Source organism: Mesoplodon mirus (genome assembly GCF_964341445.2).
Source record: "Mesoplodon mirus genome assembly, chromosome: 4".
Taxonomy (NCBI): Eukaryota; Metazoa; Chordata; class Mammalia; order Artiodactyla; family Ziphiidae; genus Mesoplodon; species Mesoplodon mirus.
The window spans coordinates 19,115,181-19,138,466 of NC_138979.1; the positions used below are offsets into that span (position 1 = coordinate 19,115,181).

Here is a 23,286-nt window from a genome sequence, read left to right on the forward strand (position 1 = left end):
GTGGGGGGCTACTCTTTGTTGCGGTGCGCGGGCTTCTCACTGCAGTGGCTTCTCTTGTTGCAGAGCACGGGCTCTAGGCGTGCAGGCTTCAATAGTGGTGGCACGCGGGCTCAGTAGTTGTGGCTTGCGGGCTCTAGAGTGCAGGCTCAATAGTTGTGGCACACAGGCTTAGTTGCTCCTAGGCATGTGGGATCTTCCCGGACCAGGGCTCGAACCCATGTCCCGTGCATTGGCAGGCGGATTCTTAACCACTGCACTACCAGGGAAGCCCAATAAAGCATTTTAAAATTAAGGTCTGTACAGTTTTTTAAGACATAATGCTATTGCCACTTAACAGACTATAGTAGAGTGTAAACTGTTATATGCACTGGCAAACCAGAAAATTTGTGTGACTCACTTGATTGCGATATTAGCTTTATTGCGATGGTCTGGAGCCGAACCCGCATGATCTTCAAGGTCTGCCTGTAATTTGAAAGAAAGGATGTTTCTAACCACTTTCCTTTTATCAGTCTGTCCAGGTTCATAAATGTGCTGGTAGGTGGTTTCCTTAGAGACAATGAGCTTTCAGTTTTTATTTAACAAAAACTGGATAGGGTGGGACAGGTCTCAGGAGAAACATTCTTCATATGGAGCCTGGGGAAGGTGATACTGGACCAAAAATTCAGGCCCAGGCTTCTGAGGCAGGGAAAGAATCTCAGCAGTCCAGGCAGAGCAGAGAGTTCAGTGGGCTGGGGAAAGGCAAAATGTTATTCCTGTTTTCTTATCTGTTGTTTTCTGTAACTTTTCTTCTCTTACCACACTATACCCTACATTTTACAAGTTAATTTTTTATAAAAGGAGAGAAAGAGCTCACTAAGTGCCTGGAAAACATCCCAAAAATTCCAAAGATAGTGATAGTGACTTATGTCTCTTCTATTTCCCTATTACAGTTGAAGATTGGGGGGTTCATAGACCAATTTGTGTGTTTTTTGGTAAATCTACAGATTTGGTAAATCTTGTATAGCAGTCTGCATCACGTGGGTTCTTAGTAAGTGTTGCTAACTGTTCAGGCACCTCCCAACTAGCATTTCTGCTGAAGTCTCACTCAGGCAGTCTTTACAACCACCCACGATTCTCTTCCTCCAGGGGCCATTTTTCTTCATGCCAGAGTAATCTCCTCCTGTTATGTGAAAATCCAACTGATTATTTAAAATGTCACTCCTGCCAAGGTGTACATAAGATTCCTGCAGAGGATAAGGAGTGGTCTGATTATTTAAAAGATCATTCCTGCCAAGGGGGTTGCATAAGAGCGTTTCTACAGAGGAGAGGAATAAACTTGTAATGAGAGAGTTTCAGGCATTTTGGCATCTGGAATGCTGAGGAGGGTATAGAGATTTTACAGCTGTGGGTCCTTTCCCAGAACTCAGATCACATGCGATTGTTGTGCTCACAAGCCCATTCTTCTCTGGTAGCTCACTCTGCTATCAGTAAAACCATCACATTATACACATCTGAGTTGTTGGTTTATATGTCCCTCCCATCCTCATCCTATCAACTAAACTGAGAGATTTTTTGAGGGCTAAGAGCCTGCCTCAGAGATGTCTGAATCCCCAGTACCTGGCACAGTGCCTGGAAAATAACAGATACATAATATGTGTTGATTAAATGAACAGTCCAGGTTGTGTATCTGTCAACCTTTTTTTTTTTTTTTTTTCTTTTGCGGTACGCGGGCCTCTCACTGTTGTGGCCTCTCCCGTTGCGGAGCACAGGCTCCGGACATGCAGGCTCAGCGGCCATGGCTCACGGACCCAGCCGCTCCGTGGCATGTGGGATCTTCCCGGACCGGGGCATGAACCCGTGTCCCCTGCATCAGCAGGCGGACTCTCAACCACTGCGCCACCAGGGAAGCCCAACCTTTTGTTGTTTTATGAAGGTTTTTTGTTTCAAAACTTTCCATTTTGATAAAATTATGAAATAATTTGCAAAAATCTGAACTGTGGAATAGCCAACTAGAAAAAGATGAGAATCTAGAAGCTATGAGAGGAATGTACATTTAAATCGTTTGTTAGAAACTACTTGGTAATGTCATCACTTGCAGTTGGATCTTTCCTATTGAGCTCTAAGTGACATGAAGTAACTTCATAATGATCATTTGTAATTTTATGGTCTTATTTTGAATTTGAATATTATTATTATGTTACCATCAGCAAATTCTTTGGTATGGATGTGTTTCATATTCAGGTTGCATTTATACTCATAGGACATTGTTTTTTTCCTTTCTTTTCAAAGAAAATTGAACTGAAGAAAATATTTTACTGAAGAAGACTACTGGGCCTGGATGACCTCGGGATGAAATGGATTGTGGAGCTCACACGAAACTCCTAGTTTGTGATGATTACATTTCTTTTTGTTGTCCAGTAGTTTGGTTTGTGTACATATATACATATATATATTTTGCACTACACAAATGATAACATTTTAAGGACTAATATTGCTGATACTTGAATAATCAATCTCAACTAGGTTATAAGTAACAGACTTAGATTTACCCTACCCTTGAACTTGAAGGACATTAAATTATTAATTATTGTTTGGTAACATGTTTACCTGATTATCTCCCATAGAGAAATATAAGCTGCTTTTCCAAGGTACAGTTGTGATAATAAGAACAGATTTATAACTGGGTATTTTTAATTTTCTAAATTAATTATGAGAAAGTATGCAAACCAGGAGTGAATTTCAAATGAGATGAAATCGACTTTCTTTCTTAGTCACTGAACCACCATGCGATTCAGTAGAAAACGACTGGAAGAATCTTCTCCACGTCCACTTTGTGGGCTGCCCATAATCTTCCTTGGGCATGCGCAGCTCTAACTTTAGTATTCAGGCATCATTATGACAAAGTAGAGCCCTATGTACTAGGCTTTGGTTTTACAAATGATTCACAGAATAGACATAACCCGCTAATGGAAATGATGAAGAACGGGCTTAACGTGTTCTGAACCTGTGGATCATTAATAAGATTTGTCAATCATATACATGGATTACTTTGTAATAATTTTCCTTTAACTGAGGACATCTTGTTTCTGCTTCATAGGGTGCTTTGAAATATAAAATGAAAACTTATTTATACTCTTTTTACAAAGGTCAAAGAGGAAACACAGGAAAATCACTTTTCTGCAACTGGTAAACCACACAGACCGGACTCTTAACCTCTTAGTGCCTCAGTTTTTCCTTCGGGGTATAATATTGGAGATACACCTATTTCACAAGGGGTATTGGAGAGATCTGCAAGCTAGCAGGCCATATGCTTCCATTTGAATAAGACATACCCAACTAATGTAAATTTGTGTCTCTCCTCCACCTCCCACATTTAGACTAAGAAGAAGACTGTAATTTAGATCCTTGAAGGCTTTGTTTGGAATTATCCTTCCCGCATGCCTTTTAAAACTCCCTGCTCATGTAGATGTACCTTATGCTTTAAAGGTTTCTCTGATACAAAGGTTTAGTATCAAATAATTTTTTAAATTCTTGGTATGTGTGATGTTGGGTTTAGCATCATGTGTTCAGAGTGTTCTCAATAAGAGAGAAAGTAATCCATCCCTAGTCTAGAGGATGGTTCTTTGTTTACCTGAAGAAAAAAGTATAAGAATACAATTTGCTTTTCTGAAGACTCTTTTTTTCCTTATTTTTTTTCTTACATGTAACTTGATGTTTTTTATTTTTTAATCCCATCTTGATTAAAATGTATCTGTCTAAAGAGATCTACTAATATTTGCTTTTTAAAAGCTGTCCTCTATTTATTTAGGGAAAAAAATGAAGCCGGTAACTGAATTATATGTAAAAATAAAATTTAGACCTGTGGGTCGGGAGTTATTTTAAAAAATTAGCTATCAATCTGGCATCAGAAAATGGTGGCTTTTCTCTTAGTATATAAATAAATAAGATGCAAAGTAAGAATGTAAGCAGTTGTGATTCATTACAAGCAGTTGGAGGTAACTAACTCCTAGGGATAACCATTTGTATCCTATTCCAAAGTCTTATTTTATAGTTTGAAAAGCACTTTGCACACAGTTCTTGTATATACAAGTAAAGACGTAATTATAGGATGTAGTGTTACTGCTTTGTTTAACAAGAACCTCATTTAAAATTGACAGCTATGGTATTTTTTTAATGATCTACTTCTTTTCTGTTTCTTTATTGTAAAATTAAGTTAAAAATAAAAGGTTAATGAAAAATGTTATGGTTTTTATTCCTTGTTACTGTTAGAAGTGCATTGATTATATAAGGATTAAATGGGAATAAATAGTAGGGGTTCATAGGAAGTAATTGTGCCTCGTTCAAAATAAAGCCATGCTATTACATGTAATTTTATAAAAATCAGAAACAGGCTGAAGTTGAACTCATTTAGTCATTTGGCTGAAAATGTTACTGATCGTGTCAAAATCTTAGTTTCAATTCTTATTCCAAATAGGTAGCTTCCCATAGCCACTCAGTGTGGCCTTAGTCAGCCATGTTAAATACATACAGTTGGTCTTAGGTAGAAAATGGTGAGAAGGTTTTATGTTTTTAATACAAATGTATAACTTGTAACTTCTCCAGATAGTGATAAAAGTGATGTTAGCTGTTTGTAACATTAAGATACCAGTGTTCTGGGGCCTGTAATAGGAACCTAACTGCAGTGGCTTGAGTTTTTTTTCCTCATATACGAGGAGTCCAGAGGTAGGAAGTCCAGGGCTGGTAAGGTGCTTCCACAATGTCCTTAGGGACATAGGTTCCGTCTGTCTTTCTGTTCTGTCATCTTTAGGGTGTGGGCCTTGTCTTCATGTTCGCTAAATGGCTGCTGTACATCTCGGTCCAATGTCTACATTACAGGTAGGCAAAGATCCTTACCCAATCAGGAAACAGTAACTTTCCTGGAAGTCTCACACAGGATACTCCTTCTCCATCTACTTGGCTAGAACTGGGTCTCATAATTATATCTTTGTCTATAAGAAAGAATATTATTTAAAGAATAAAATTGTTTATAGAGATATAATTTTACAAACTTAATTTTGCCCATACACAGGAAAGGCCATGTCTTTTGGCCTTTAATACACTTAACTGAGTTCTCTTCTTTCTCTATTTGTTTTTCTTTTCTGCTTCTCAACCCTTGTTTTCCCACTGACCTTCTCTCTCTCCATTAATCCTCCTTCCCAATGGAACCACTTTTTCAAGCTGAAAAACGGTAAGTGTTCTTTCCTTTTTCAAAAGAAACAACTAAAAGAACTTTTAAATACATACATAATACAGGTGAGGTGTAGCCATTGTTATTTTCTCTGCCCAGCACCTGTCCCTCCTCCTCCTGATAACAGCATCACTCTCCTTGCCCTTCCCCACGGCACAGAGCTCCTCTTCCTCCACTGTAATCCAGCCCTACCCGCTGAGCCACAGTAATGGGCATGTGACTCAGACCTGGCCAGTGTCTATCTCATTCTCCTCCTGACCACAGTGACAGTCCTAGGGAGGGGTGTATGACCATCAGTGAAGCAGTTAGAGTTATTCTCTGGATTTATTTCAGGAAACTAGAGGAGAGAGCATTTTGCCTTTTCACAGAATATTACATAGTTGGGATCATACAGTATGCAGCCCTTTTAGAATGGCTTCTTTCACTTTGCAATATACATTTATGGTTCCTCCATGTAATTTCATGTCTTCATAGCTCATTTCTTTTTATGTTTTTATGGCTGTGTGTCAATAAAGTTTTATTTACAAAACAAGTAGGGGGCCGTATTTGTCCCATGGGCTGTAGTTTGCTGACTTCTGATTTAGGTAATTCATTCCTTTTTAGCACTGATTAATATATCATTGACTGGATGTACTAGAGTTTATTTATCCATTCACCTACTGAAGGACATCTTGGTTGCTTCCAAATTTTAGTAATGATGAATAAAGCTGCTATCAACATCTGTGCATAGGTTTTTGTGTGGTTGTAAGTTTTCAACTCATTTGGGTAAATACTAAAGAGCTCATTGCTGGATTGCATGGTAAAGTTACGTTTAGTTTTGTAATAAACCACCAAACTGTCTTCCAAAGTGGCTGTACCATTTTGCATTCCCACCAGTAATGAATAAGGGTTCCTGTTGCTCCACATCTTTGCCAGCATTTGGTATTGTTTGTTGGTGTTTTGGGTTTTAGCCATTCTGATAGGTGTGTAGTGGTATCTCATTGTTGTGTTCTCTTTCTCCTTGAATTACAGGCTGTAAGGTTATTACCAGGGAGATCCTGGGGCTGTATATCCTGCCACTTGGAGGAGCCTTAGATAATAAGGCCAACATCTAGACCTAGGAACTTAGATAAGAGTCAGAAACAGTGAGTTCAAGTCCTTTAATCCAGTTAATTCTGAAAACACTACCCCTATGTTTATACAGTTTGTTTACATGGGTTAATAAATTTGCCTTCTTACTTAAGGCAGTTTAAGGTAGGTTTCTGACACTTGGAACTAGAGTCCTGACTAGTATAGAAAATGCATGATTGTCAGGACTGAGTGTAGGCTCTGAAGCCAGACACTCTAGGTTCAAATTCTCTGCAATCATGGGAAGTCCCTTACCTTATGTTTCAGTTTTCGTATGTATACAATGTGGATAAAAATACCTCATATACAATGTGGATAAATACCTCATATACAATGTGGATAAAAATATCTCATAGAGTTAATATATGTATAAAATACGTAGAGTGAATACAATATGTAGAATTTGTATTTAATTTTTGATAGTTTGATTAATATGTGTCTCGGCATGTTTCTCTTTGGGTTTATCCTGTATAGTACTCTCTGTGCTTCCTGGACTTGATTGATTATTTCCTTTCCCATGTTAGGGTAGTTTTCGACTATAATCTCTTCAAATGTTTTCTCAGACCCTTTCTTTTTCTCTTCTTCTTCTGGGACCCCTATAATTAGAATATTGGTGCGTTTAATGTTGTCCCAGAGGTCTCTGAGACTGTCCTCAATTCTTTTCATTCTTTTTTCTTTATTCTGCTCCCTGGCAGCTATTTCCACCATTTTATCTTCCAGCTCACTTATCCATTCTTCTGTCTCAGTTATTCTGTTATTGAGTCCTATAGTATTTTTAATTTCAGTAATTATGTTGTTCGTCATTGTTTGTTTGCTTTTTGAACTGCTTCTTTCTGATACTTCTATTTTGGGAGTTATCTATTTACTTCCCTCTACTAAAAAACAATTTTTTAAATTCATTTATTATTTATTTGGTTGCGTCGGGTCTTTGTTGCAGTAGGCGGGTGGGCTCCTTAGTTGCAGGTCACCAGCTTCTTAGTTGCAGCACGTGGGCTCCTTAGTTGCAGCAGGCAAGCTCCTTAGTTGTGGCTCGCTGGGTCCTTAGTTGTGGCATGCAAACTCTTAGTTGTGGCATGCATGTGGGATCCAGTTCCCAGACCAGGGATCAAACCCAAGCCCCCTGCAATGGGAATGCGGATTCTTAACCACTGTGCCACCGCCACCAGGGAAGTCGCCCCTATACTGAAAATTGAAGATTTCATTCTTTTTCCTTCCTTTGCAGTCACAGCTCATGTGTAAACAGTTTACTGTTTATCAGTTTGCTACTAAAGGATATGGTAAAGGATACAGGTGGACGTGTAGATGGAAGAGATGCATACGGCAAGGTATGCAGGAAGGAGTGTGGAGCTTCCGTGCTCTCTGGGGAGCACCATTCTCCCAGCACCTTCACGTGTTCACCAACTAGAAGCTCTCCAAACCCTGTACTTTGGAGATTTTGATGGAGGATTAGTCACATAGGCACAATCAAATATTAACTCCATTTCCAGCCCCTCTCCTTTCTCTGGAGAATGGAGGGTGGGGCTGAAAATTCCAAGCTTGTTTGTTTTTTGTTTTTTGGCCCCATGGCATTCAGGATCTTAGTTCCTCGACCAGGGATTGAACCCGTGCCCCTGCAGTAGAAGCATGAAGTCTTAACCACTGGACCACCAGGGAAGTCCCAGAAAATTCCAAGCCTCTAATCATGGCTGGGTCTTTCTGTTGATAGGCCCCCCTACAGGAGCCCACCCAGAGTCACCTCATTAGAACAAAGGACATTGCTATCACCCAGGAAATCCCAAGGGAGCCAGAAGCCCTGGGTCAGGAACCAGAGTCAAAGACCAAATATGAGAACAAAAAAAATCCTCCTGGTGCTCTTATCCCTTCGGAAATTATTGATAGAAGTATTTTAGGAGCTCTGTGTGGGAATAGGAGGCAGAGACCAATATATATATTTTCTGTTATCTCTTACCATCCTCTTTTCTTTCTCTTTGGATGCTTATAGGATATTCTCTTTTTTCTGGTGTCTGAAATGTCACTTTGTTGTAAGTTGGGATGTATAGGAAGGGTATTTGCTGCAATGATGCTATGTAACAAACCAGCTCAAAACTCCCATTCTTTCACCCTCCTCATCCCATCCATCAGTAAGTCGTATTGATTGCACCTCTAAAATATGTCTTGAATCCAGGTGGGCTGGTTCAGTAGCCTTTTATTCAGTCTCTCTCCTTCAAATGTTGCCGTGACCAGTCCACTTTCCATAGTTATAAGAATGACCCATCCACAGCTGGCTTGGTATTAACTGAAAGGAGTCCTGGTGGAAATGGTAAATATTTGCACAATCTTTTGGACTCTGAGCATGTTCTTCACTGGCTAAAAACAAGATGGTTCTTCCTGGCAAACAGAGTGATCAGACCTGAAAGTGATCTTCAAGATGTTTTGGAGATTAATAGCAGAGTTTTATACAGCAACCATTTCCCAAACACCAAATTAAGACAAATATTCTGAGAAGTAGTAGGGTACTTAGGGCTCAAATAATGATCATTTATTAAACACCTTTTATGTTTGCTACATACTTTGTATAATTTAATTAAATTAATTAAATTAAATTAATTTAATTCTGACAAAGGTACACTAAAGTAAATTAATTCTGACAAAGGTACACTAAAGTAAATACATTTTCTATATTTGTTTAACAGTTAGTGGAAGTGGGGAGAAAATTATTTTCAATTAATAAAAATTATATATAGTAATGAATGCAGATTTCTCCTGGCAGAGCAATCTGTTCTTCAAAGACATGTATGCACACACATCCATACAACTGCCAAAACACTTCCATTTTTCCATTCTTGTTCTGTCTCAGGTTTTTCCTTAATGAGTATCTGAACCCACAAAAAGGTTTAAGTTTAGATAATAAATCACTTGTTCCCAGCAAACACCATTACAGCATGCAGAATTCCAGGTGGCCATAGCTGCACCTGCTAGGGCTGCAACAGCAAACTGTTCTTAACTTTTCCACTTAAGGGCACTGTCTCCTGCATTGGGAATAGGTTCAATGTACATCTCCCTCGATTATTCAGTAATGTTTCAAATCCCTGATAAGACTGGTGTCCTGGAAGTTCCTCATAATTAATCTGCACAATACAGGTAGACAATCAGAGTTTAATCCACCCAAGGTTTTTTACTCTGGCAGAGCAATGGTTTAAACCATTTGTGCTTGATTCCAAAGCCAGTGTTCTTTCTAGTACTTGAAAATTCCAAAAGAGGATGACAAATAATCCTAGCTTTTACCTAATTTAAGGGAAAGATGTAATTTACATTAAACAAAGTTTTAATTGTTAACAACTGTATTTTGAACATATTATTGTTAGAAGAGGTGACTATTAGGAGGATTAAATCTGAGTAGTCATTACTAAAACAAGCTCAGTAAAACCATTAAATCATGGATTCAGTTACATTGCAATGATTATTACAGTGTCTCTTTCACTGTAACAGTTTTAAACTTATATTTTCTTCGTCAACTACATTAGTAACACGGCCCGTACTGGGATGGTGATGGAAAGTAAAAACACTCAAGCCATTTTGCAAAAGGAACAATAGTATTTAATAGATTAACAGAAAATTTACACATGGTACATTTAAATTTGAACTTTGCTCTTTTGGGGGGTAAGTCTGCAAAAAACCTGAATGAATTTAAGATATGACCTGTGAAGCTGAATCATAGTGTATCTATATTTAAAAGAATGATGTTGACAGAGAATATATCGAAGTATGTTACAATTATATTTACTAAGTGAAAGTAAGTTAGTTATTTTTTTAAAAGAATCCGGCTATTCTGGTAATGCTGCATACGTTTTAAGCAAATTATTTAAAAAGTAAACCATTACATTTTTTGATAAAAATGAACAAGCTGTTAAAATTGCTACAATATATCTCACCTAAGCTCTCCAGTACTATTTTAAATACATATGTGTTGTAGAAAAAGCACCAGAAGCAGTCAAGGCAGCAAAACTGTATTCATAGCAAAATAAGCCAAAACCCTCGTCCTTTTGTTTATTCCTCATTCCCGAAAGGAGTTATATTACTGAATGAAGGAATTTTCCAACTGCATTTTTGAGGTCACAGTTACAGCCTTAAATGATTGGCTTTTGCAGGCAATCAGGTACAGATAAATTACACTAAAATAAAACTGTATGATGTTTTTGTCATATTAACACCAAACTGAATGGTGGACTGAAATGAACAGATGAGAAAGAAAATCAAGCTCGAGGCTCACTCTCTAAAGTGGTCATGTTTCTAGTTTTACTGAAGCATTAATTTTCATAAAGTGCACTAACAAAATAAATAAGTTGAAAAAAGCTTTGAAGATCTATGTACAACTCTGAGATTAAGATAAATTACTGATTATGTTCTTGATAGCCTTTTAATGCTGTGGAAGCTGTAACATACATGAAAAGCTCATTGATCCGGGTAAAGTAACGATTTTTCCCCCCTTAGATCAATCTAGTATTAAGGCGTATGTAATTATGCTAGCTTATTCTATAAGGCAAGGTTAGATTAAAGGGAAAATTTATGTGCTATAGGCTAAATCCAGATACTGTCAGGTGCTGGGCATTATTCCTGGCTTCAAAATAAGATGTATCAGTTTCATTGTCTGGTTGGGGTATGAAAGGCATCGTTTGATGCTGTAGATTTTCCCAGTCCACATCACTGAAGAGAGGATGATGTTTCAACTCTTAGGAAAAATATCAAACAAAGCAATATCATGACACCATTACCAAAGTCCTATTTTACAGGAATTAAAGAGAGACTGTCCCACATGTAGCTTGCCCTGGTTTACTATGTCCGTTTCACAGACATTTTAAAAACATCTGTCTCTTTCTTCAACCACATACTTCCCAACAGCACACACTGTCGTTCTGTATGTCACCTGGCATATGACAGGTGCCTTAACGGAAGCTTATCTTCCTCACTGCCTGCATCTTCTCTCAGAATCCCTGACTCGATGAGAGAAGACAGCCTGGCCTACTTCCTGCTGCCCGACACGGCTTCCACACCACTAATCCTAATCTTCCATGATTAATGCCCCACTTCTTATTCCAATTCCTTGCCACCTGCTTTGATCTCTGTAATCCTCAGCATCGTCACCCTAGATTACTTCAGCAGGAGGCTCATCCTCCAGTCCCTTGCTCTCTTCCCTGTGCTCCATCCTTATCCTTCCTGGTAATTTCAACATACACACTAGTGATATTTCTGACACATTCTTTCTCTTCCTGGTTCTTTGATTTCTTTGATTTCACTGACTTGCATCTCTACAACACACCAGCCGCCCAGCAGTATGGCCACATCGAGTCTACTGCTTCCACTTACAAAATCTCAACTTTGCCTTCCCCTTTAACTACATTTTCCTTCTATCTAGTAAAATGAAATCTCTTTTGATCACACAGGTATTTAGTTGGCAGACATAGCCACCCCTCTCCTCAACTATTCACTTCATTAGGCAACAAATAAAGACAGCAGAAAAATGAAGTGTCAATTAAGGCAGTATACAAACCAAAAAAGCAATTAAATTTAAGGAAAATATCAGAAGATGACTACACAGGAAAGAATTGTTTGTCTGTATTGGGGGTAATGGGCTGGAAAATCAATATGTATATATGATGGATTTTCCATAAACTAAAAGACTGGTAGGAAAAGGGATAAAAGAGCAAAAATAATTCACATTTAGAGAATTTATTTGTCTCAACGGTTCAAGCATGTGTTACTTTAGAGTTATTTGTAGTATTAACTCGAACTGGGATATCTGGATGTGATGTGATGCTTCGTGATCCTCTCATCATAACTATTTATTTAAACTGAATCCGCAAAGGAATTCTAATCTAGGTTAAGATTAACTAAATAAACAGTTGTTGAAACAACTGTTTCTTAACTGAAGAATACCCCTATCTGCTTCACTAGGTAAACTGTTCATTTAACTAATGAACAAAAATTTGAGGTCACTGGTAAGAATGTACTGAGCAAGTTACAGGGCATTATAGCCATTTTCTATACAACGGTTTCCCAACTTTGTTACAATTGACCTTTGGGACCAGATAATTCTTTGTAGTAGGGACTGTCCTGTGCACTGTAGGATGCTGAGCAGAATCCCCGGCTTCTACCTACTAGATGCCCCCAACTGTTGTGACAACCAAAAAATGTCTCCAGACAACGCCAAATGTCCTTTGGGGAGCAAAATCATCAGCAGTGGAGAAGGCTGTTCTAAAGCAATTTTTATTTATTTTATTTTTTATTTTATTATTATTTTTTTGGCCGCACCTTGCAGCCAAAATAAAAATAAAAAAAAAAAAATAGAAATAAAACTGTATGATGTTTTTGTCATATTAGTTCCTTAGTTCCCTGACCAGGGATCGAGCCTGTGCCCCCTGCAGTGGAAGCTTGGAGTCTTAACCACTGGACCACCAGGCAAGTCCCCTAAAGCAATTTTTAGAGCTTGGTTTTCAAATGTCTGCATTCTCACTTTACATAAGTTTTTGCTCAGATTCCACTCTTCAGGTCTTCCTGACCACCCCATCTAAAAAATAAATCTCTTGCCTTCACTTTGTACCCTCTCACTTTGCTTTCTCTCTTCATGTACTTACCACTAGATGGCGTTATGTTATGACTGTTTGTTTACTTCCTGTCTTTCCACTAGAATGTAAGTTCTAGAACTTAAGCACAGGGATGTGTCTGGTTCATCCCTAGGATACCTCCAGTGCCTGAAACGAAAACACTGCCTAGCACCTAGAAGTCACTCTATAGGATTTGTTAAATAAATAAACTGTTGACCTCACTGGAGGCAACACCTAGAAGCTGATGTGAATGACATATTACTAAAGTCCATTTAGTAATATACCCTACTTCACATGGAAATGCATTTTGAGACACAGTGCTTAGTTGTCTCTATATATATACATTGTGACAAAAAGGATTTTAAGGCAGCTGCTAATGAGATTTACTGGTGTTTCAAAACTGGGTTTTAAAATTAATTGGAATTCCCTGCACTGGAAAGAACATTTGAATGGGTCACAATGCACCAATTTTGTCTTTTTTGAGGCAACCTGGCTGTGAAGAATGCAACAAGGAGTCAAAGTCCGTAAAAATATTTGATAATCAATAATGATATCAGGGACTTCCCTGGTGGCGCAGTGATTAAGAATCCACCTGCCAATGCAGGGGACACAGGTTTGATCCCTGGTCTGGGAAGATCCCACATGCCACGGAGCAACTAAGCCCGTGCACCACAGCTACTTAGCCTGCACTCTAAAGCCCACGAGCCACAACTACTGAGCCAAATCAGTAGTTTGGCTCAACAAATCAAGGGTAAAAGAGTTAACTAACACAAAACCTTACCTTTCATTCCAGCTCTCTTTGTATCATCAATGGTTAAGAGTATTTCTACAGCACTTTGAGCATTATCAGATAACTTTTCTTCACCTTCAGGCCAAGGGATATCTATAAATACAAATAAACTTGTTAATCATTGCTCAAGACAATAATACACAGAGATAAATGAGATAAATGAATCTATCTTAATAGGAGAAAAAGAATCACCTCTTTTCAGAATATTCTGGAATACTTGCTGGGGTGTTTCATCGTTGAAAGGGGGAATTCCTGTTAGAAACTCAAACAAGCAAACTCCAAGTGCCCACCAGTCTACTGCAGGACCTGGAATTTAAGAGGAAGCAGCTGAACTTGCAAGCATTTTCTATAAATGTTTGATCAACTAAAACATTAACTGTGGATATTTGGGCACAATGAAGACCCAAAGGCTCATTTCCTTAAGGCTTTCTTCTGGCTTCCAAACGTGCAAAGACCCAAATTACCTTCCTTTAGGCAATGTGGTAATTACTTTCTTGGAAAATATTGGGCTCCATAAGATGATACGGAAAAAGCCGAACGAACTTTTTGGCCAGCCCAACAGAAGTTTAGATTAGCAATTAACATGGCTAGTTAAAAAAAAGTTTAAAAAGTTATCAATAACCTCTGATATTCTGGATACTTATTTGTGCTAAATCCTAAAACACAACCAAGGAATGCATTTAATCTAAAAATTATTCTCTAAAAGAGTATTTCTTAATTTCAAATCAGGAAACAATACCATTCAGATGATTCTATAGCCCACTCGTTTCACAAAGGAATGAGATGAGGTAGTAATATTAATGCAAACTGGAGGATAACCTGCTAACTAGGGAAAGCCTTACCTACAGAGGGTTTTTTTTTGTTTTGTTTTGTTTTTGCCACGCACACCATGTGGGATCTTAGTTCCCTAACCCGGGATCAAACCCGTGCCCCCTGCAGTGGAAGCACAGAGTCTTAACCACTGGACTGCCAGGGAAGTCCCCTTACAGAAGGTTTTAATGTGGCTTTAGTCCTTTTAAGAACATAGAGGGACAAATTAGTTTAACAAAAAATACTCATTAAAACTATTGCTTGGGCCTCCCTGGTGGCGCAGTGGTTGAGAGTCCGCCTGCCGATGCAGGGGATACGGGTTCGTGCCCCGGTCTGGGAGGATCCCATATGCCGCGGAGCGGCTGGGCCCGTGAGCCATGGCCGCTGGGCCTGCGCGTCCGGAGCTGTGCTCCGCAACGGGAGAGGCCACAACAGTGAGAGGCCCGCGTACCGCAAAACAAAACAAAACAAAACAAAAAAAAAACTATTGCTTGAGGAGGTAATTAGAATATAAGTCTTAATAAATAGGTAAAACTGATTTCTTTCTTTAAAAATTTTTATTGGCGTATAGTTGCTTTACAATATTGTGTTAGTTTATACTGTGCAGCTAAGTAAATCAGCTGTACATATACATATATCCCCTCTCTTTTGGATTTCCTTCTCATAGGCGTTCCCTGTGCTATACAGTAGGTTCTCATTAATTATCTACTTTATACATAGTATCAGTAGTGTATATATGTCAATCCTAATCTCCCAATTCATCCCACACCCAGGTAAAACTGATTTCTAAATAAAATCTTCATTGGAAGCATCATTTGTAATACAAAGACATTTTAGACAATTATTTTAAACATGACCTTATAATCTGGTTTATACGCTTGTTTAGATACATCTATGAACAAAATGTTTCCTAAGCAAAGGTTAATTTCAGTCCAAAAATGATTAACTTCCATATAAATTTAGAATTGAGACTCTAGTCTAGATCTAAATTTGCCTGAAAATTACTCTTTAAAATCAATTTCACAAGACAACCCTCAGAATGGGAGAAAATATTTGCAAATGAAGCAACTGACAAAGGATTAATCTCCAAAATTTACAAGCAGCTCATGCAGCTCAATATATAAAAAAAACCCAATCCAAAAATGGGCAGAAGACCTGAATAGACATTTCTCCAAAGAAGATATACAGATTGCCAACAGACACATGAAAGGATGCTCAACATCATTAATCATTAGAGAAATGCAAATCAAAACTACAATGAGGTATCACCTCACACCAGTCAGAATGGCCATCATCAAAAAATCTAGAAACAATAAATGGTGGAGAGGGTGTGGAGTAAAGGGAACCCGCTTGCACTGTTGGTGGGAATGTAAAGTGATAAAGCCACTCTGGAGAACAGTATGGAGGTTCCTTAAAAAACTAAAAATAGAACTACCTTATGACCCAGCAATCCCACTACTGGGCATATACCCTGAGAAAACCATAATTCAAAAAGAGTCATGTACCACAATGTTTACTGCAGCACTATTTACAATAGCCAGGAAATGGAAGCAACCTAAGTGTCCATCGACAGATGAATGGATAAAGAAGACGTGGCACATATATACAATGGAATATTACTCAGTTATAAAAAGAAATGAAATTGAGTTATTTGTAGTGAGGTGGATGTACCTAGAGGCTGTCATACAGAGTGAAGTAAGTCAGAAAGAGAAAAACGAATACAGTATGCTAACACATATATATGGAATCTAAAAAGAAAAAAAATGGTTATGAAGAACCTAGGGACAGGACGGGAATAAAGACGCAGACCTACTAGAGAATGGACTTGAGGACATGCGGAGGGGGAAGGGTAAGCTGGGACAAAATGCGAGAGTGGCATGAACATATATACACTACCAAATGTAAAATAGATAGCTAGTGGGAAGCAGCCCCATAGCACAGGGAGATCAGCTCGGTGCTTTGTGACCACCTGGAGGGGTGGGATAGGGAGGGTGGGAGGGAGACGCAAGAGGGAAGAGATATGGGGATATATGTATATGTATAGCTGATTCACTTTTGTTATAAAGCAGAAACTAACATACCATTGTAAAGCAATTATGCGCCAATAAAGATGTTAAAAAAATCAATTTCACAAAATTCATTACTGTGGTTAAGCAACTACCACCATTTCATTTTAAAACAAGTAGAAAAAAAAAACAAGTAGGAAAGCATCATGGAATGTGCCATTAGAAAAAATAATCACATGCATTTAGAGAGCCTTTTCATCTGCAAGCCATGTAATCCCATCTTCCCTAAGGAACACAAGGTATAAACAGTCTCTAGGCTTCTATTTCTATAGTAATCACTATAAAAACATACAAAACACCTCGGTTAGTAGGCCTTTTAAGCAGCACTGAGAAAGAATTATTCCAACAGCTCAGATAATATAACCAAATAACAGAAAAGTAGGGGGAAATCAGGAAAAAATGTGCATTTTAATTTATTTTACTTAGGTTAGAAATTAGTACCCTTTTCCCAGCTCAGCCGAAAATGTACTCATGTCATGTCAAAACATACATGATTTTTCCATGGATATGTCATACATACCCATATACTTGTGCCAAAGTCTAATAAGATCATGTATTGTGATAAATCATATTATCAATTATAAAATAAATCAATTATAATATATATCATTAGCCAGAGATATAGAATAAAGTTGTTTTATACTACTGGCTTTCTAATTTAAAACCCACTTCTTTAATTTGTAAATTGATACTGTTAATTCCTTTCTATTTTCTAATAATAATAGAATTGAATGATTTAGAAAATTCAAGCCCTTCTGTAGCCACTAATATTAATATTTTTATCAAGCCTATTTCTTCAGTTGTAATTAAAAAAGCTATATCTACACTCTCTGCTACCTTTAAAAGTTATAAAAAAATTCCACATGCCTAAATTTGTTTTCACAGAGAAGAGCAATCTCTCTGGATGTCTTCCTGCTCAGAAGACAGAAGACAGTTCATAAATGAGCTGAAATGAAAAAAAATTTTGTATGCAATGTGATCTAGTTAGACTTCGTTCAGTTAAATGGGCTTTGCCATGTTCCTTTATGGAGAAATTTACTCACCCAAAGTCAGAGATCCTGCATGTAAGAAAACAGGAGTTAGGTACATTGTTTCAAAGTTATGAGTTCATTCTCATATCATTCATTGAACTAGAAGCCAGGTATTGTGCCAGATATAAGAGATACAAAGATGAGGAAGACAGCTTTCCCCAAGGAGAAAACACCCTACTCTGGGAGAGACAATACAGGTAATTTTTTTTTTTTTTTTTTTGCGGTACGCGGGCCTCCCACCGTTGTGGTCTCTCCCGTTGCAGAGCACAGGCTCCGGACGCACAGGCTCAGCAGCCATGGCTCATGGGCCTAGCCGCTCTGCGGCATGTGGGATCTTCCCGGACCAGGGCACGAACCCGTGTCCCCTGCATCGACAGGCAGACTCTCAACCACTGCGCCACCAGGGAAGCCCAATACAGGTGATTTTAACACAATTTTAAGAGAGCTGAAACAAACATATGCACAAGAAGCTGTGGAAACTCAGGCCAGGGTCCCTAAGTCCCCTTGGCTGAGGGGAAGACATGGAGGGCATCAGAGGTCTCAGTAGGATGTTTGGAATTAGAAAACTAAAGAGCCGACGTGAGTGTTTCTGGAGCCTGGGATTCCAGGGAAGAGGTTAGAGAGCAGGGAATTGTTTTTTTAAATTATAAATTGCTATCTATTATTTATTTTAAACACTATGTATCAAATTACTTTTATAGAAAATAAAAATTTTAGAATATTTCACTAGCTAGCTAACTAACTACATGTCCCACTAAAAGAGTGGCAAGATCTTATCAAGTAAATCTTTACATTTGAGGTTTACTTTCATACTGTATCCTAAGTTGGAGAAAATGTAAATTATAATATAGGAAATGAGCTGGCAAATCTGTGACTTAGCAAAAAGGACAAAGTACCAAAACTAGTTAAGTGCCCAGAGGAACTTAGATGCTTTGGCAGATAAAGAAAGGGGAATATTAAATGTGTCTGCTTTCAACATTGTAGAGATTATTGACAAGGGTGAGTGAGGGCTGCCAAGGAGCTCTCCTGGAGGGCTATGCACAAGGAGAACTCAGACTCTAGATATAGCAGTGAATAATTAGTTCTCCATAATTGATCAAGGGATGCTTTATGGAAGAGGTGACATTTGAACTGATGAGCAGATGAGAAGAAATTTGGCAGGGAGGTGACTGGGGACTGGCTTTTCTAAACTAAGGCAAAACGAAACAAAACAGGACTTCCCTGGCTGTCCAGTGGTTAGGACCCTGCACTTCGACTGCAGAGGGCATGGGTTCAATCCCTGGTCGGGGAACCAAGATCCCACATGCCACACGGCGCGGCCAAAACAAAACAAACAAACAAAAAACCTACTAAGGCAAAACAGTTGTGCAAAATAAGGAAAATGTGAAAATAAATGTGTCTAAGTAAAATGGGAAAATAAGGCCTATAAAGAGACTAACTGAGAGACGAGACTAGCATGAGAGCTCAGAGCCTCGAGTCAGTGACCTGGCTTTCTTTTTGCAGGTAGGAAGGAGCCACCAAGCCAAACACCTCCTTTGTTTCACGGAGAAGAGTAGCATGAACTCCATTATGCTTTAAGAGGGAAAGTCTGGTGGCAATGATTGCAAAAAAGAGAATGAAGTTGAGGAGATCAAAGAGAAAGTTATTAAATGAAGGAAAGGGAAAGATGAGGTTCTTACATGGAATAGCGGCAGAGATGAAAAAGTGAGGAGATACACTGCAGAGATGTAATTCATCGGATTTAAATGCCTGAAGGTAATGAAGATGGTGAACAGAGAGACAGAACAGAGGAAGAGCAAGCTAGAGGACAAGTCGAGCTCTGATACATAGCATCTGAATGACAGTAGAATACAGAATAGGCACTTTGGCCACGTGTCTGCTGCCTAGAGAAAGTCAGGATTAGAGACAGATTTTTTTTTTTGGCCTCGTGGCATGCGGGATCTTAGTGTAGGCCCAACTGTCTATTCCTGAACCCAAACTAAAATAGACCTGGGGAGACATTTAGAACAAAGACAGTAGAGGGGGTGGAAGGCGGGACTTCTCTGGATCATTGAGACTAAACCAGCAGGCCAAGAACAAATGGCTGCATGTCTTCTTTCCTATAATAAAGGCCATATATGTGAGAAAAGAGTATTGCACGAGTTCATTTTCTTTTACTTTACACAATCTAAGTACTAAAGAAATTTAAAACAATTTATCTCAGAAGAAAACAGTGATACTGCAAAAACGCAAGATGTGCATGCCTTACCATGGGCCCTATATGTGAGAAAAGGCCATATATGTGAGAAAAGAGTATTGCACGAGTTCATTTACTTTTACTTTATGCGATCTAAGTACTAAACAAATTTTAAACAATTTATCTCAGAAGAAAACATAGTGATACTTCGAAAACGCAAGATGTGCATGCCTTACCGTGGACCCTGATTAACAGCAGCTCTGGTGCGAGGTAGTCTGGAGTTCCCAGAATTCGCCCATCATCCACGGGGGCCGCCCCCCTTCTCACACTCTTTGGAGTTCGGTATGGAGTTCCTGACTTGACCTGATCTGGGGTCTGCTAATTTCAAAAGAGTTTAAGACACAATAAATATCTTAATTCCTTTTACAGTGAACAGAAATGCTAAAACAAAAGAAAAGCTAGGCTGCTGGGCATAAAAGATACACTCAAATACTTGATCAGTTTTGAAAATGGCCTTGTAACTAATTATAATTATGAAAAGTCCTATTGTAAAAAGCCCTAATTATAATAATGAAATTCAATAGCTTAGATAACACCAATTATTTCAGTAAGAGCTGGAAATGCAAGAAACAATGAAAAAATCCACAAGAAAAAATTCTTGATAGGATGGATCAATACAAGCTTGAGAGCAGTCACAGAGGGAGGCTGTGGCTGACAAATGAGTGAATTACTAGGACAATGCACACAACAGAACTACACATAAATAACCTCTCGTGCTAACTGGCATTTATGGTTTTAAGGTATTTTGTTGTCTCACAAGGACTCTGTGGGACCAGCAGGACAGGTGTCATTATATTTTACAGACAAACGGCAGACAGAGGCTCTGAAGATAAGGACTTCTAAGTCACTCAGTAAGTTCTAAATAGAAAACTCAAGTCTTGTAACCCTACAGTCGAGGTTTACACTTTCTGTATTATGATGTCTCTCCGAAGGAAGGAAAAAATGAAACTTTGGGTTTAAAAAGATAAAGGTTTAGGGAAAAAAAATTTGAAATATCTATTTTTCAACTTTCTTCTATAAAGGAAAGAGATCATCTAAATATGTCCTTAAAAGGCAGTAAGGTAGATGGACTTTAATTTTGTGTCTCAGAATTGCTGTGATCAAGTGAAAATATGTGACTGTAAATATGTAAACATGTTATCTGTAAATATGTGAAAGTATACAGAATACAAATGAAGGAGGCATTGGAGTTAAGAATGATAAACATTGCTACCTGCTTTACCTTTCTGTACTAAAACCTCCAAGGAGCCATAGATTCCCAACAAGCAAAACAAAACTATATGATTAATATTATATAGTCTAGCTGACAGGCAAGTGTCTGGCCTTAATAGTTTATTTTTCTAAAATCTAAAGGACAGAACATTAGCAAGTGATCACATACCTGATACGGCACGTAAGATCTTTCTTTCTGAGTAGGGGTTATAGCCATGGGATATGAACCACTATAGGCACAGGAAATATCCATCATATCTAAAGAAGTAATGCTCATTTTGGATGGTTCTGAGCTATTGGATGCATTAATATGACTGTTAAAACTCCGAAAAGCCACAGCATTTCTTTTAGAGGTTAATGTTTTCAACGCCTCCAAAGAAGGAGCTAACATTTTTCGGTTGCTGTCTTGGACAGCAGGACTCTCATCACCGCTCGGCAAGGTGCCTTCTTGGCAGCTGGGGGATGCAGGAAGTAGGTCTTCAATATTTGATTCTTCCAAAGAGGATTGTTTGATGCTTTTATCTGGATCTAAGGACTGCCTTCCTAATGGACTTTCCATGATGGAAATTCCAGGAAAAGATGAATCAGAGTCCATGCGAATACTTTTAGGAGTTCTATCATCATCGGAACACAGGAAACTAGAACTTAAGTAGTCTTTCTTACTATTCTTGTCACAGTCATCATCCAGTTCACACATAAGGTTTTTTGCTATCATTGGGACAGGGGATTTTTCTGGGGTTTGTTGTTTATCAATGAAAGAATTGCCCATGTTCTCCTTATTAGCACCGTCATTTTGCTGATCTCTGTATACCGACAGCTTAAGGTCCTGGACTTCAGCTGTTAAGCCTGTCCTTTGATTGGCATAACCATCTCTCATTTCATTACTACTCTTATACTCGACACAATTTTTTTTATTCTGTATAATTTCCTGACAAGGACTGGAGTCAACTAACTCAAAACTTCTTTTACAACTTCTTTTCCCAAGGTGTTCTTCAGTCACCCCACTGGAATCCACAGCACATTGATGTGACTGATGGTAACCAGACTGGCTTGTGTCAGCAGCCAGATGAATATTATTTACATCCAGTTCTCTTGCTTCCCTAGAAACTTCCCCAGAAGAACATTTTTCAGCAAGGTTTCCACAAGAGTTTCCAGTGGCAGGATCGGCACTGCTGTTATGAATGGGAGAAACAGCTAACTCAAGATCCCTTTTATTGAAACTTTTGGTCTCCATGGCATCTGTAGATTTTGTACCTAAAGGCTTTTCGACTGTATTCCAACTCATCACTGTAGAGCCCACTGCACTGTCGCTTTCCTAAGAGGGAGGAAAAACCGGTTAAAAAAAATTATGTAAAGCTGAGAATCTTTAACCTTTTAAACCTCTGCCCACTTAAGTGGGATAACTGACCCCATAAGCTACGATGGGTAGCTCTTTCCACATTCCTGTGGAAAAACAGAACAATGATAATGGAGAATTAGAAAGCAATATAAACAATTATAGTATACATTTATACACATTATTTTGAGTGAAACACTGGTATATAATTTAAACCAACTATTCTATAATATGTATTTGATGGTGTATTACATGTTATTTAAATAGGACAAATTAATAGGAATATATTCAGGCAAAACTGAGGGTAAGGCTACATTAGGTATATATCTGCTGCGCAAAAGGGATGATTGTTTTGTATTTCAATCACAGGGCATGAAATACAGTTAATGGAAAATTACAGGCTAAAAATATTGTTAATGTAAACACGTATCACTTCATACAAGTATAATAAAACCAAGCTGACAAGATGAAGCTAAACTAACGGCAATTTGTAATTAAAAACCCAAAATAACAGGAGTTAATATCCATTGTCAACAATATAAACTGATGATGCGTTGATAACAAAGTGCTTTTCCTGAAGACTGCTGGAATTCCAACTCTGCAGGTGCCCTTGTGTGATCAGAATTTTGGACATAATCTTGCAAACTGGCATATGGTAATCAGGATTTTTACAAGATTACTCAGTTAGAGTGAATCTTCAATAAACCCTAATAGTGCATATTTTGATATGTGAAAAATCGAACTTTATTAACTTACTGAGTAATAGTAAGGAGCAGTTAGTCATGAACAAAAAGACAATTCCTAAAGTACAACTCACTGCTCTGGAAGCACAGAAAATGATGCATTTGGGGATTAGCAAGTTTATCAGCGGTCCCCTGTGGTCCATTGTCACTCCTCCAACCTAAGCTGAG

The 23,286-nt window shown here is 38.3% G+C and overlaps 2 protein-coding genes across 5 annotated transcripts in view; one reads left to right on the forward strand and one right to left on the reverse strand.

The window, feature by feature from the left end:
• Positions 1-4,217, forward strand: part of ACBD5 (acyl-CoA binding domain containing 5) — a gene marked incomplete at its 3' end in the record, with an annotated part of 33,963 nt that extends 29,746 nt beyond the window's left edge. For all 4 annotated transcript variants that reach the window (XM_082616637.1, XM_082616641.1, XM_082616635.1 and 1 more), the window contains one exon: positions 2,269-4,217. In XM_082616637.1, coding sequence (XP_082472763.1) covers positions 2,269-2,281 — 13 coding nt within the window. The remainder of the gene's footprint in view (positions 1-2,268) is intronic.
• A 5,666-nt stretch (positions 4,218-9,883) lies between these two features.
• The window catches only part of MASTL (microtubule associated serine/threonine kinase like), a 30,629-nt gene continuing 17,226 nt past the window's right edge, over positions 9,884-23,286 (reverse strand). The window contains 5 exon segments of the mRNA XM_082616631.1: positions 9,884-11,021; positions 13,676-13,777; positions 13,877-13,990; positions 20,004-20,145; positions 21,209-22,354. Of these exon segments, the coding sequence (XP_082472757.1) occupies positions 10,864-11,021; positions 13,676-13,777; positions 13,877-13,990; positions 20,004-20,145; positions 21,209-22,354 (1,662 nt within the window). The 3' untranslated portion in view covers positions 9,884-10,863.